Source organism: Bombus pyrosoma, linkage group LG8 (genome assembly GCF_014825855.1).
Source record: "Bombus pyrosoma isolate SC7728 linkage group LG8, ASM1482585v1, whole genome shotgun sequence".
In the NCBI taxonomy this organism is placed as follows: domain Eukaryota; kingdom Metazoa; phylum Arthropoda; class Insecta; order Hymenoptera; family Apidae; genus Bombus; species Bombus pyrosoma.
The window spans coordinates 8,153,731-8,169,950 of NC_057777.1; the positions used below are offsets into that span (position 1 = coordinate 8,153,731).

Here is a 16,220-nt window from a genome sequence, read left to right on the forward strand (position 1 = left end):
TGATATAATAATAATTATGATAATAAAATTATAATAGCTATAAAGCTTTACTGAGAATTATCGCAGATTTGTATATTAACGAATTTCTCTTCCATAAGACATAACATAAAGTATTGTAATTAAATATCATGGAGTGTTTTTAAAGAAATCAATCTTTTCCAAAAATTATGAAATTCAGCCTATGATCATCTAAGTTACTCATACTGTACCTGTATCTATACAACCTATAATATTATAATAATTTTTATTTATATTTATAAGTTTTATTCTGTTTTTACTCTTTGTACTTTTAAATGATTAATGAAGGATTATCTCCACGTATACATTGCCGGTTTTTATCGAATTTGTGCACAATGTATTTTTCGAAAAGGTATCTTTTTACCTGTCAAAATTCATATTGGACCATCAAAGTTAGGTGTTGAGTACATATTTTATAGAATATCTAGAGAATAAAATTTTAAAGAATGTCTCGTTGTAATATTATAAAATACAATCCAATAATATAACAAATATAACTATAACTAAAGGAATTATGAAAGAGACACTACATTGACCCAACGCTAGTCCTCAATAGGTTAAGCACTTTCATCTCGATTGATTTCACCCTGATTCATATTAAACCAACAGATATAATTCACGGTGGAATTTGTTAACCCACTTTCTTCAGAACAGGATAAAGAGAAAAGTAGATGAAACAGGGAGAAAGGATGAAATCGAGTGAAAGAGGCAAAGAATTCACTAGACCTTAAAGAATCGACGTTTTCTAGGTCGAGTAAGTGGCGAAAGAGGGAGAGAGATTTTCCTTTTTTCTTTTTTTTTTTTGTTTAAGTCGTCACTGTACTATGCCTCGAGTTCAATCGGGACAAGCTTCCTTTTGAGATTAAAGGCAGCGTGGATGCACTTAAAGAGCGATTAAAGCTGTAATCCGGAGTTCTCGTCGTTCCACCACTGACAAACAATATGAGAGCGACGGTTTGGAAATCTTTGGGATTTAGAAGGAATGAAAACAGGAATAGAGCGCAGGGAACGTGACAGGTGTACGCCATGTTACTTCTTGGACAGACTTTTCGTAAGTTGTAACGATCGTCGAAAGGTTTTTCTTTTATGAAATATGTGTTTTGTGATAGCTCGGGCGTGATACGACGTACGTGACAAAAATAACAAGTTTTAACTGTATTTTTTTTCCACGAATTATGAAAAGTCTAGGATAAATATCGGTTTACATTATTTATGAACGAAACGCAAACACATCCTCCAAATTAGATAATAATTTACAAAAAAATAAGCACGTATATTCCATAGCTCGTGTTCCTGTGTTTCATTATTTGTTCGAATATATTTATAGGTATACAACTGTAACGTAAAATAAAAATTATCTCACTCCATGCATCGGAAATGTTTTTACCATCCAGCGCATCACAACAGAACTCGTTAATTAACGAAATATAATTACTTTATACTGAAACAATTTCTCGTTTAATTAAGAAACGAGTGTCGAAACAACGACGTAATTCATCAAAAACTATATAAAAATTGTATATTCGTAAATAGCGAAGAGAGGAAAATTGAAAATCAGCATTTATACGAATAAATATTAGTAATTTTTGTATTAAATCTATTCTGCAATATATATCAATCATTATATATTTATTCATCTTTCTTTTGTCCATTATAATTGAGGAATTTAAGCGATAAATAGTATCTCGTATAAGAGAGTGCATGCCATGATATAAACAGGAAAATATTTGTAAATTCAATTAATTGTACCGCTATGATGTTCTTTTGAACTTTAAAGGTATCGTATGTGAATATAGAATGGCTGTCAGATATTTCGACTAATAATTACAAACCACATTAAATGCTTACCATTGTAAATGCATGGAAGATAAATCTGTAATTCATTTTATTTAACATTCAAAATAACAAGTAAGGTATAGTTAAAATTGTAAGTGAAAAATTTAAATTAATATTTCTTGTTTGTATTGAAAACCGGGGTTAACACCATTCAATATTTCAATTCTTCAATTTTGTTTTGTTGTAAATGGTACTTTTGTGTCATTTAGTTCTTCAATTTTCTTTTATTTACCGCCGTATCTTCACGATATCAAAGAAGGAGGGTTTATTAATTATTAACGCAGCTTTGCAAACTTTCTATTAAACAGAAGGGACGCAAATTTTTACTTTACCAGTAAAAAGAAACAGTTAGAGTTTTCCCAGTGTGGTAATTACACTTTAACGTCGTTACGAGGCAATAAAAGTCACCGATGGAATTGTTGATAGTGAAACACGATGAAGAGGAATGAAATGAAACAGATAAAGGCTTGGAAAAAGTGAAACTTTGAAAACGTCGACATCTCTAACGATTCACGAATATATGCAGATGATATTTATATACACTGTCGTATGTAAATGTTCCAACATTTTCTTGTTTCACATAAAACGTATTTTAAGCACAAAATTTCTATTAACGGATAAATCGAACAAAATCCCAAACACATCGAACTGTAACGTAAAATAATTATTATTTCTATGTATAATAAAATGTTACGAAAGGATTAAATGAAATAAAAATTTCAATATATGTAATACAAAAATTAGCGTGTTTTGTTGACCGTTCGCGGAGAAACGCGATCTCAAGAAAGCGCGTCAACGGAAATCGTAAATTTCCGTTACGATTTTACAATCGACGCCATGAAACTGATCGATCCCCTATTTCGTTTAAGATAATAGAGGTAGTTAAATTATTATTCTGTCGTTTAACAAGCTCTTTATCTTTAAATTCTTTAATTTCTGAATTATAAGTCAAAATAAAAAAATTCTTCTAAACTGATGGAAAGGCTATTGATACAAGTAGTGGTATTTAAACAGTAAATAGTAAAATATATTAAATATTATTTATTCATTTTATTTTATCTCGGATTCGCAGCTTGGAAATGGACTTGGTTTTGTGATAAAATATATTAGATAAGTTTTCTATTGAAAATATATTTTTTTTTTCAGAGATATTCTCCAATTTATGTACATCTATTTATGTATATGTTTTAAATAAAATATATTAGTGTACATATTATAATCAAGAAACAAGTGTGCTAAAAAAGAAGTGTACACGAAGGGCTACTTTATAACGTCACTATATCTTTTCTACAAATATACGTGTAACTTTATACCGTCAAGCGTGGCCTTGATTAGAAAGTGACGCATTTTCTATTTTAGCTGGTTTTCAACCGGATGACGTGGAATCAGAAATTGGTATCGCGTGGTGACACGCGTAACCGCGCTGGTGTGCGGTCCGCAACAGGTGCGAATCTCGCGTATCGGTAATGATCACCCGGTAATTGTCATCATTTCAATCTATCCGGGTGATTACTGTGCCGATGAAGTTGATGGTTACGTCAAACGATTTCTAGTACGATCAAGATATGTTACTTCTATTAGCTGCGTGTGTATATCCATGATTTTTTCAGTCATTCTCGAACCAATACGTTTTCTCATCGCTGACAAATAATTGTTTAGTTCGAAAAAGATAAGGAAGAGTTAACATAAAAATAAAAATTGAATAAGAAACAGCATGTTTCTTTTAGCTCAGATGTATATTATAGGAATTTGCCGAATTTCCTTTAATTTTAGAAAAAGTAATTGTACAATATTTCCGCATTGCGGTAGCTAATGATGAGTTGTTGCGACAATAAATAAATAAATAAAAATAATAAAATATTTGTACGATAAGTGACATTTTGATATTTTGATAAGTGATATTTTGACATGAAAATGAATTTCGATGTGGCCGCGAATACATATTTCGTTGCCTTTAATCTCGCGAATATTTTGCGTAGTCTGGGGACTCCTTTAATTTCGAGGAAACGCTGCGTCAAGGTGAAGTCGAGGGGAAACGTGTTACGTAGGTGTTTGGGGGCGGTTAGGAAATTGTATAAGGTGTCGCAAAGTTAGGTAATCAAATATGGTTACTATATTCTATGAGCAGAGATAAATAAGTTTGGATGAATAGTAAGTCGCTGAAAGAGGGAAATGCATTTATTTAACTTCTTATATTTGAAATGTCACCCGCTCTCTTTAATCTGGGAGCAATATGATTGTAAAGTTAAATTTTGTATTTTATTCGTCGTATATGATTTAGTCTGTTGAACATATAATTCATCTCCCTGGTCATCGATTTAGAACTATACAAAATTATTGATATATTTCTGCATTTTTAATAAAATTGAAAAACATGAGCAAACTGTAATAGCAGAGTTTACTAATTACTGAGTTGTTATATACGTATACACCCACGTTTATAAGTATTAGAACACCTGCTGCTCTGGTATAGAATATAATAATTGATCTGGATTACTAAAAAAAATAATTAAGGATTAGATTAGAATTTTGTAGTTGCATAATGATCCAAAATACACGAAAATAATTGTGAAAACTATTTGCAAGAATTTTAGAAATAATAAATCAATAATTACATGTTGGTGCCTGTATCATTTTTTGATTTAAACCTTATTGAAAGAATTTGAAATGAATCAAATAGCCTAAAGTCTACATTTGATTTAAGGTGTCGAATCAGAAAGTCAATAATATGAATATCAAAGTTTAATAACAATGATAATTTAATAATTCGAATATCAAAATATGAACAAAGCGAGCGTTTAAACTTATTATATGCATTTAATCGATGAAATTTGTATTACTATATGAAACATATGAGTTCTTTACTAACTTAGACTTCCAATAAAATTTAATAATTTTCTAATGGTTATCTGGAATCTAGTAAGATTTATATAATTTTTCAATAAGTACCCTACTGTTATATATCATATTTATAAATTAAACAAATTAAGCAATTTTTCTCGTACGATCGTCTACGTATATATTTAACAATAGTTATTAAAAATATCAGTCAAGGACAATTTGCAATTTATTTAACGTAGCATGTTTATATATAATATACTTGGAGAAATAAAATTTTTGTCTGTGATTCTAATTCGATAAGGATTATAAAGAAGGATAAAAGAGTAGTAAAACATACTGTTGGAGAATTTTGAATTAAAATCACCAAGTAAAATCGAGGATAGCGATGAATACATATGGGTGTTATAAGTTGATTAATAGTATCACAGTTCCGACATATGTTAATGTTATAGCAACAATTTATACTATCGTAATGTCATAAAGTAATAATACACGGCACTATTATTTTCCATGGCTAGTACAATCTATAACAATCTATAACATGACGTGGATGCTAATAATAACGCATTACTGAAGAATGGGATTACACGAATTTGCATATCAGTAGTTTGGACTATAGCAATATAAAGTACTAGTGCTATATTACCGTATAATGTGTAATATCAAGGACTGGCAGTACAATAACATTCGTTAATTTCTATATCAAACAGAAAACTTAATAGAAAAGAATACAAATCGAAACACTGACCAATATTTCCATCATATTTTCGTTTTAACAAAGAAGAAGATGTTGAATATTTTAAAATGTCTTTAACATAAAATTCAAACGAGAATTTAAGACCTTTTAAATATATACAAACTGAATTAGGTTGAAGGTGATGAAAAGGCGTAGGAGGGTTAAAAGCCGATACCCATAATTGGACATATTTTGTAGTAGCATCTTGTGTTTTATATTTCAAAGATTATTTGTAAATCGATATTTAATATTTAAGAAAGAAGCAACTTCTTAAATTTATTTTTCATTATCATATTAGATTATTTACTACATTTCATTTTACATTACCTCAACAAAATAACGAATTAAAAAATATTCAATTCAGTTGTTAATTCAAGGTAAAATCAACTCTGAATTAACACGCGTATGAATACGACTATTGTTAATGTGTTTCTAGAAGAAATTTGGAAAATTAAAGCATTTATTTAACTCGAAAAACTTCGGAACAAAATTACATTCAAAATTACGAAACATTTAATCGCCCCAACACTAAGGAGGTAATTTTTGTAACATTATATTGTATAATTTTTTTTACTTCTTTTACCTTAATAAATGTGGGGGCGAATAAATTGTGCTGCATTTTAACAATATGCGTCATAACGTGTCAACAAAATTCATGGAGTTAACGTTTTTATTATACTATTTTATTTTTAAAGGACTCCGGTGACTGATCGTGACACAATCTGGGACTAGGATCGATGTTTCAAATTGTGGTTTCGACGCTCGAAATATATATGTAAACTTTCGCACCTGACCGATTTCACGAGCTGCTATATCGGTTTCACCAACAATACCGATCAATTATCACTACGTTCCCATTAATCTCTTCCTTCGCAAGATGAACTCTTATTCGAGTATCCTCCCTCGGGGAAAACCATTACGAACGGTCAAAAAACAAAAGCATCCCTTTCAAACAACCCCTTCAATCACCCCAATCACATCCACGAAAACACTCAACCCGTAAAATACTTTCCCTTGATATACCATACCGGCAAATATTTTCAAACAAACGGAGATAATTCTGGCGATTCGTAATTCCTACGATTAACATGTCTGTGATGGCGGTGGCTGATATTATGCATGTCAGTGACGCCGTAAAGGCCACCGGTAACCAGCAATGATAGATTTAATTATAATATGCGTTAACGAACAGTCACAGTCGCAAAATTGACAAATTAAACAAATGAAACAGACTTTCGATCTATCAAAATTTTAATACTAAATAAATAGTTAGTTTTTGAACTGAATAAACAGTCACAGATATAAAATTTTCGATATTTTTCATGTTTACAGTGATAAATTGCGTAACATATTAAGTGCACCATAAAGCGCTTAAACAGGCTTATTTTTTAGTCACATATTATATTTAGAATTTTATTCCCCAATGAAATTTCATTATAGTGATTATAGAATGATGAAATTAAAGTTAATAATAAATAATAATTCAGTATTATTGTGTAATTTTGTGATTAAATGTTTAAAATTGTGAAGCGGAATACCATATGAATAAATTTTATTTGTCTTGGATAACATTTTAACACGTTTTTAAATGCTAACATATTTGAATAGTTCATAACTGTTATACAATAGGAAGGAAAATTACGGACAGATGTTGTGGTTAAACAGTTGAAATAATTTCAACGTGCTTGTCTTTTCCATCACTTTTCGCGACTGTTTTCTCGCCGCTTGCTCCTTTTCTTTGTTCGTTCGATATTACGATTTTTAAAGATTTGTTCATACGTACAATTGGTTCAGGTTGCATTTTTAAAGGCGGAATAACAGATGGAAAAAGATGTTTCAAGGCAAAATGAGATGATATGGAATGAAAGATATTCTACAATGAATTTTAAGTACTTTTATTGATTGACAGGTATATATGTGCTCTCTTCTATAATCATACACCAACCACGTAATAATATTAACGAGGACGTAAGCTAGAAGTTAGATTATAGACTTCTCTTTTAAAATTTTATAATTCTATGTGAAACAGCACAAGCTGACTCGTAGCTTGTAAAATTTGTTCCTACAATATCATTTATTTTCTTCTCAAATTTGTTATCAAGATATAACAAGAGAATTTATTAGTACACTATAATAACTTGTAGTTTGTGACTTGTTGAAAATTGTAATTAACATAACTTGTAATTGTAGCGAGTTGTGGCGAGTTTGAAATGTTACTGTTATAATTACCACAGTCGTGACATGTTGTAGTGGTAACGAAATTTCAAGAAGTTTACTAGAACGCAAATAATATATTCATAAAAGTTTTCTACCGTAAACGTTCCAAAAATACTTTTACCAGCCTGTAACTGTAAATCGTAACGGTCATTGCTAAACAAGGTTTAATTACGGCTATTCAACTACTTGTGTACAACATTTTTACCTTACTCTACGCTGATAAAGCAAACGAAAGGCAGAAAGGAAGGTTGAAGGAGCAAATGACAGCATGCAGCATCATTTAATCAGCGACACCTCGCGTAGCGTACAGGTAGCAGAGTATCAACCGGGCTAAAATCCGATAAACCGATTCTCTGTACCACCTCCGCCCCCGAAAGGTTATTCGAACAGAATTAACGTTGCAACCCGCAAGCGTCCGTCACTTTTCATTTTCCGGAAACGGGCAGCGTGCAATGGTGAAACGGAACCGGCGATTAAATTGTCGCTTCGCCGTAATCCAACTGGACATCGGTCACAGGGTGTGCCATCGTGATCACCAGTAGCGATAAAAGTCATTAAAGAGCTCAAACCACGCGTATCGCGGCTTGAAAAAAAATCGATACCAGCTAATGAGCAAAAAGTTCTACGCTAATTACGCGCAGCGATCTCATGATTAACCTTTTCGATCTTATGAATGTCTATATGTCAGACAAAATTTATCGTTTTGATGTAGAAACATAAATTACAGGTTCTACTGGAAGAGTGATATATATCAGAAGAGTACATTAAAAAAAAGGTCGCTTTGGTATAAAATGTAGAAAGGTAGAAAAACGTTATTAATTATTCCACCACTGAGTAACAAAGACATTTTGTTTCTTCTATGGTTTAACTAATAATAATCATAATAATCTTGGGTTTTCAAGCTCTCTGCTGAAATATCGTTTACGCGTATTGATCTGTATTCCTCAAATTTAAATGAAAATATGTTGTAAATATAACGAATGAACTCATGGAAGTATATAAATTCTTTTTTAGAAACTCAACATTAATACTTACAGTGACGAACGAAAGCAAGTTTGAGAAGTAATTTTATTATAATTTTATTACAGGAATTTAGTAGAAAACGCAATTCTATTTTACAGGAGCGATGAATAGACGTACTATATATCTCTTGAAATAGATGACTGTTACTACACAGTGAAAAATATCTAGTACAAAGTTAATAATACTCATATGCTGGTTCAAATTTTAAACATTCTTTTGACCGCAATTGTATGCAATTAAATTTAAGAAATTGACAAAAAATGGACTTGGTCAGTTTGGCTTTCGAGAGGTTCGAATGAAACATACCTGATAGCATTATTTAAATACTGATAATATTACGCAAACGAAACTTTTCATTAAATGCTAAAACAGGAAATACGAATGATCAGTTCTTGGTCAGGTCGGTTATCGAGGATATTATACACTGTAATTCAAAGTAGCCCAAGGGCTTTTTGCAAATGGTAATGTATACGGAAAATTGGTCCTCGAGGGGTTGACATGTAAAGGACACTCGACGAATAGCATCGGCAAGAAATTGCCCTCCATTTTTCCAGCGTCATCTCTTCTCGGCCCCTCAATTTTTCACACGAATGAAAAATCGCTCGTTTTGAGTTCAAGGCGAGATATCCAATCAATTAATTTCCTCTCATTGAATTCGAGAGTTCGTCAAACACAGCTAACCTCTACCATACAGAAAAACGATTCTATATTGAATAGATCGATTTTCCATTGCATTACGCGGATTCTTGAAAATGTTCAATTACTTCAAAATTTTCTGCTCCGACGTTCACCGATCTCTAACCGATTGCTTGAAAACATTTCGACCTGTTTCACGGTTGATATGTTTTATTATATATGTGGTGAGATTGGAAGACTATTTGAAAATCACAGGCGAGAGATATGATACACTGACTTACGAAAATATTTGAACACTTGAAAATATTTTACGAATGCACTAAGTATTACATTATACGAAAAAGTTTGAAATTTCCTTAGCGCTGCTTAACAGAGGAAGATCTCTCAATTTCTTTTACAGAGAAGCAATTTTAAAATTCAGTACATTGTTGATTAATCCTGTGTTACAAAAATTGCCCTTTTAATTTTACAGCTAAACGTGTATATTTTCATTTCATAATGCTAATTTTAAAAATATAGCGATATTAAAATAATAGAAGCATTGAAATATTGTTTGTCTTAACTGTTATATCCTTTGGCTTCTACAAAAAGTTGTCAATTATATCTTCGAACGAAACAAACTATTTCCACTCTTAGTTATTTTATATTAAGATATTCTTTTAATGCCATAAAGTGACATTAAATTAAAAAGTCAAAGAAGATGCTATCCTGTTCTTTTTCTGCGGTTTCATGTATGATGCTTGTTTTATAGTAAGAAATTGAATACTGTAGAGATCAATAGAAATTACTTCAAAGATTTTCATCGAGAAGTCATGAAATTACTGAATTGCAAATGCAAAAAGTAACTGCAAGAAAACATTCTATTTTCATAGAAATATATTAGCGTCTAAAGATTTCGAACATTTTGCTATGAACTTTTAAGCATTTCAAACGTTTATCAATCGCAAGATACCGAGAGAATGCGATTAAATTCCTGACACAGAGTGACGAAAGGCTTTAACGCTTCGAATAATTTCAACTAATCGATCTAAATATTCAGTATGGTAGATTAAACCCTTTTGCTCGGTGTAGGTGTAGCATTACTGAAAGCACTTCTGCTATGTAGACCGGACTAGTTTTTGTTAATACGACAAACTATGTGTATGAAAGTTTAATTATACACTTAAATAAATAGGCTGCGAATGTTGTATTTATAGAAAATTTTCAAGTACGACAATGTACAGAATGCACATAACACGTGTATGAATGTAAAACATATACAAAGTACCCAAAGTAAGGTATTTATTATTTATATATATTTATATATTAAAATATCTACCAGGCGAGAGAAATAAATTTCTATTTAAATTCTATTTGTTTGCCTAATGTCCATAAAAATGTGACTTTGTATAAACATGCACAACCTTTTTAGTACCACTCATAAATCAATTGTATCAGGTTGTAATGCTTTACTATCATATATATCTACAATGATCGTAAAGACTAATAAAATCAATGCAATAGAGCACAATTTACGCTTTTTAAACGATGTTATAAATCGAAATAAAAGTAACTCTAGATACATACATATTATAGAGAAAATTTATAGTACTAGATTAGAGAAATGTCGAATCTATAGAGACTGGTGGGAAGCAAAATGATTGTTCGATACGTGACAGCTTATACGCCCTCCGTAGGTTTTCTTTGTTAAAGAAAACAGGTTGGATGAGATGGTATTGTAAACAACGAAAGCAGAATGTTGTTGGGAATAGAACGATGATTAGAGACAAATTGCAATAGAAACAATTACGTTCGTACTCTGTATGTTTGGAAAATACGTGAATGGCGACTTCCGAAATTAGTTCCGAGTCACCACGCTACACGCGTAAAAGAACAGTGAAAATTTCTGTAATTCGGAGTAAATGGGTTCCAGAGGACGAGCTCGAGGAATAACTTGCATTCTGAAGGACAACTGTACCCTATACAGTCACAGTTACACGTGTCGAAATGAACTCAACGTATGTTCAATTTGAGTCTGTCGTACTAGTTTGAATTAGTTTCAAGATAAATTTAGTTGCAAGAAATAGTTGAAGCTTTGTTACTGTATACGTGAAATATCGTCTTTCCGAAGTTCGAATTTGACGGGTCAGCATCGTCTATTAAATTCTCACATATCGACCTTGTCAGCCACATTAATCTCCTGGCTTATGATTTTGCTCATAAATACATATATGTATGTACTATAATGTTACCTATTTATTGCTCTAGTATAATGTCCAAAGCAAAACCACAAAATATTATGGATAATTTATATTCAGCAAACTATAGTCTCTTAATATAAGTGAAGTCAGAGTTAAAGTTGAGCTTTGATATTAGAACAGCTTACATTCGTCGTATTTGATCTATAATCTGGGCTATGTAGGGACATAATTCGATATTTCAAAGCAAAAGGTTGAAGAGAAAGAAATTTCCTATAAACCATCGCGAGATATTGAATGTTAGAGATTTATAATAAAAGTACTGAAATTTAATTACTGACTATTTTGAAGAATTATGGTAACCCTGTAATTTCCTTATATCAGTTTACAAAAGTGCCATAAAGATTGCTACATAGGAACATGAATCAGCTATTTTATTTAGACAATTTTTCGATATATTAATTTAAAAAGAAGCTATAAATCATGGAACTGCAACAGTTTCTATATTCTATATATTCTATATATGACTATTCAACTATAAATCTGGAATAATAAAACTAGTCAGTCATTGCAAAAATGCAATAAATTATTGCATAATATATCATGTTATAATATATAAATTACAATACTAATATCTAATGTCAATATTTATTTGTAAATATATATAGTTTTTAACATATTTTTAACATTTTAATTTTAACAGAAATGTATTTTCCTATTAAATAGTTCTCTAACAAAACTATTTGTTGGTCAAATTTTTGATGAAAATAGATGTATACTTCAGATTTAAGTTCTTTAAAACTATTATAGATTGCTTCTATAAACAGAACTCGGTGACAAATTTATAAATACCGTCATCTATTTACTATTACGTTATTCAGGATCAATGATACTGTCGAATGAGTACGAGATTTAGATAAAATTCAAGATTCTCAATAATTATTGAAAGAACAGAACATCTATTTTCCTCTAATCGATTTTTAATTAAAAAAGATGTCTACTATGAAAATATAAAACAAAAGTCTAATTTAGCTGTAGCTTGAATCAATTTTTTGAGTCAAATCTCCTACATTTTCTTTAAAAATAGAAATACAACTCGACATAAAACTCAAAGTTCTTCGTCGGCCCTATGCACATAAAAAATTCATAATCTAAGAGAAGATTTTATCCAACTGTAACGTAAAAGTTTCGGTAATTTCTCTAAAAGTATAAACTTTCTTAAAAATACAAACAAAGAAATTGTATTTTCCTGTAAACTTAAAACTCTCTAAGACTCTCCGAAAAATAAGATTTTTATAAAGAAAAATTTAAAAATATATGTGTTTCCCGTAGATAATACTTAAATAAAAAAATTCATGGATTTCATTATTTTAAGTTTCATTAGTTTTAGACAAAACTCAGTAGACATAAAGAATAAAAACAGTTATTATAAAGCATCGCTGTTTAAAATGTTAGTAGACTAATCTTAATGCAAAAGTTTTGGTATATCGACTTGTTACAAATTGGTTCTTCAATAGATGCTTTCTTCATAATCGAGCATATTATGTTATATGTGTTATATAAAACATTAAAAAATTTCCTTAGCATTGTAACGAGACACAATTGTCATTGTGTTGTGTGTCACGAGACACATTGATAAAATTTAAAACAAGTCTAAATATGCATACATAGAGATTACAACATAATCATGGTAGTCAAATTTCGTTGCTAGCGAAATTTACAGTTGCGAAATGTTTCGTATAGCACGCGTAATATATTCGCAAAACATTTCTATAAATTTTGAAATTACTTCCGTAAGTTACTGTATGTATGTATAACGAGCTATAGGAGCTATAATTCAACTATGAAAAACACTACGAACTTTCTCCACAGCCCAAATCCCATTCAAACAAACACGAAAATGCAACACTCACCGATTTGCGGTACGTCGTACTGTATGCTTCCCCTGGTGGATCTGAACATAATTTGAGAAGCGACGTTGATGCTGTTCCCGAGGGAGGACGGCGGTTGAGCTTGATGCGGAGTCGACTCTCCGGAGAGGTCCATGGAGCGGCGTCCGACAAGAGTTTGGCTTCTCTTTCCGGGAGGCTTGGCTGTGTCCAGGCCAAACGGTGGCCTCGACACAAACATCGCGCCATTCTGATAATCCCTGTACTTCTCAGGTCCCCGTGATATCGAGTCAGTCTTCATGTTCGCAGCAGTGTTTAACTTCTGCTCGAAGAGATCGTCGTAATTCGATTGTCTGGTTTCTTGAAAGCTCTTGCGTCCTGTTTCATCGTCGCATACTCTTATAGGCAAGCTGACCGTATTTCTCGAGTGTCTACAGTCGATTCGTAGTTTCTTAGTACGTTGGCTACCCAGAGAGCCACCGCCCATTGGCTGTTGTTGTTGATCTTCGTGTAGAAATTGTTCGCCCGGTTGTGTCGCCGTGTTCATGTATTCAGAGTAGAGCATGTTCAACATAGCGGGTGACAGGGCAAAGAATACAGTCTGTAGCTCCCTAGGCTCTCTGATCATATCGTCGATCAATATACCAGCTGGTGTCCACGAGGAAATTCGTGGCTCGTCGTTCAATAGCAACCAGTTGGACAGGTCGTCTCGGTGAGAGGCCTCGGGAGGATATATCCTGAAGTGCAACAGGTTATTGCCTACCGAGTTTAGCTCGCTCTTCTTTCTGATCCCGCTACCGTGCCGGTAGTCCTGCTCCTGTGCACCCTGCATGATGATCACCGGACGATTCCCCACGGCGAGGTCCAGCCCTTGTCCCACGTACGTGAGAAGCCAGAACATGCATACCGCCATCATATATGTCACAATTTTTACCGGATTTAACCGGGCTGGCTTTCGAATCGATTAAAAATTAAGTGTCTTTTGTTTCTCTCCTCTTCTTCTTTTCTCTCTTCTTGGATCGATTCTTTATGTAATTTCGCCTTTGTTACTTTTTCTTATTTTATGTATGTTGTTTCGTTTTTAGCGCTTTTTATTGTATACACGTACCACGCTCAATTTTCGTTTGCCAGTCAAAAGGCACGACGCTGAGAGTTTAGGCCGACTTTTCGTTAGCTGTGCAGGGGGAGGAAGCTTTTCTGTAGGGAGCGACTTGAGGGAAGAAAACGCGGACGATGAGCGATGACCGGCGATCAATCGATAACCGTGTAGGCATTCGTTACATGGGAAACGAAACGTTTCTTAAACGCGTTCAACTACTTTTATTCTATCTTTCGTCTTTCTACTTTGTTGCTTTTCTTCTTTCATCGAACACTCTTCTAAATCTTCGGATATAATCGGAATAGGGAGATCAATAAGAACATCACCTATTCTATTCTCTTTTGATTTCCTTCTTCTCTTCGTTTCTCTTCGATTTGACTCGATTCGGTCGACGATCGTTGCACAGTCCACGATCGTGTCTCGTTAATGTCGCATTTCCGAAAATTCCCGACGATTCGTTCCACTCAATGTCAACAGAGGCTCTCGAGGATTTCCGCGTCCTGAAATCAGGCCGTTAGTAAAAAAAAGGATGGCTCTTAGTCGACACTAAGGCGTGTGTCTGAAGAATAATATGCAGTGCCAGTGATGAATGGTGCTGGTGCTGGTCGTGGATGCTTATTAAGGTGCTCGATAGTGTGGGCAACAACGAAACTCGATTTTTCTCCTGGTCCTCCTGCTCTTACCCCTGTCCTCTCTCCCTGTTGCCTGCATCGCGATTCTTTCTCTCCTCTGTCTCTATTACAACATACTACTCTCCACTTTCTGATCCCTTTACTTTCCCCAGTAGAAATCGAAAGTCCAATTTCCAGGATCCACGACCACTTGCGGTCCCTTGGCTGCGTCTGCAGATTCTCTATACTGGTTTCTGTCTTAAATTAGACACTTACTGTCCTCGATGACGTCATAGAAAACTGCTTTCTATCTCTGGTTTCCATGCTGTTGAAGGGCTCCGTGTGTCTGTTCACGGTGCTTGACTTTTGGAGGTGCCTGTGTGCCAGTGAGGCGTTATACGAGATTCTACGTGCGGTGTGACACGGCGTGCAGCGGTGACATCGAACTCTCCGAACGACTTTAAAGTGCGGAAAAGTGGCTATGTAGTACGAGAGAGATCAACAGGTGCCCGAAAAATGTGCAAAACCGTGCTCCTGGTTTGGGGGTGAGGGGGTGGGGAGGAAGGGGATTAATTAAGGCGCCGGACGACACAGCTGGTCGTCGTGACGTCGAAAACACCGAAGGAGTAGAAGAACATAGTACGCACATCGATCATACAGTGATAGAGTGTGACACAACACAGGCGGCGCGTGTGAACAGAGAGAGAATATAATATATATATATATATTATGTGCACGTATCTATAGAGAAAAAAGAAAGTTATCGGGCAAAGGTGCAGTTGCGGAACATTACCCAGTGTATTAACAGAATATGATGTGTTTACATATGATTTAACGTGTGTTTCTGTGCGAAATACTTGCTTCTGTGACTGCGTGCTGCGATATCTTCGCCCTTCTGCGCCTCTTTCCACCGTGGGACCTTTTCTCATGCGATACGATTAACAGATAACCTTTCCTGCCAAGTTCAAATCTTCCGTTTCCCGTCGCACACAACACTCTTCTTCTTCTTCTTCTTCTCGTTCTTCTTCTTCCTCGCAGTTCTCGTACGTAAAATCCTCCAAAGTCTGATCGATGATCGTTGATACTCTTTGAACAACTTTCAACGACCTTCTACTCGTAGAAACTCGTTTTACAGTC

General features: G+C 33.5%; 1 protein-coding gene across 3 annotated transcripts in view; it reads right to left on the reverse strand.

Moving 5' to 3' along the window:
• LOC122569979 overlaps nt 1-15,937 on the reverse strand; it is a 31,374-nt gene extending 15,437 nt beyond the window's left edge. For all 3 annotated transcript variants that reach the window (XM_043731726.1, XM_043731725.1, XM_043731727.1), the window contains exon 1: nt 13,398-15,937. In XM_043731726.1, coding sequence (XP_043587661.1) covers nt 13,398-14,289 — 892 coding nt within the window. In that variant the 5' untranslated portion in view covers nt 14,290-15,937. The remainder of the gene's footprint in view (nt 1-13,397) is intronic.
• Between the last annotated feature and the right edge of the window lie 283 nt (nt 15,938-16,220).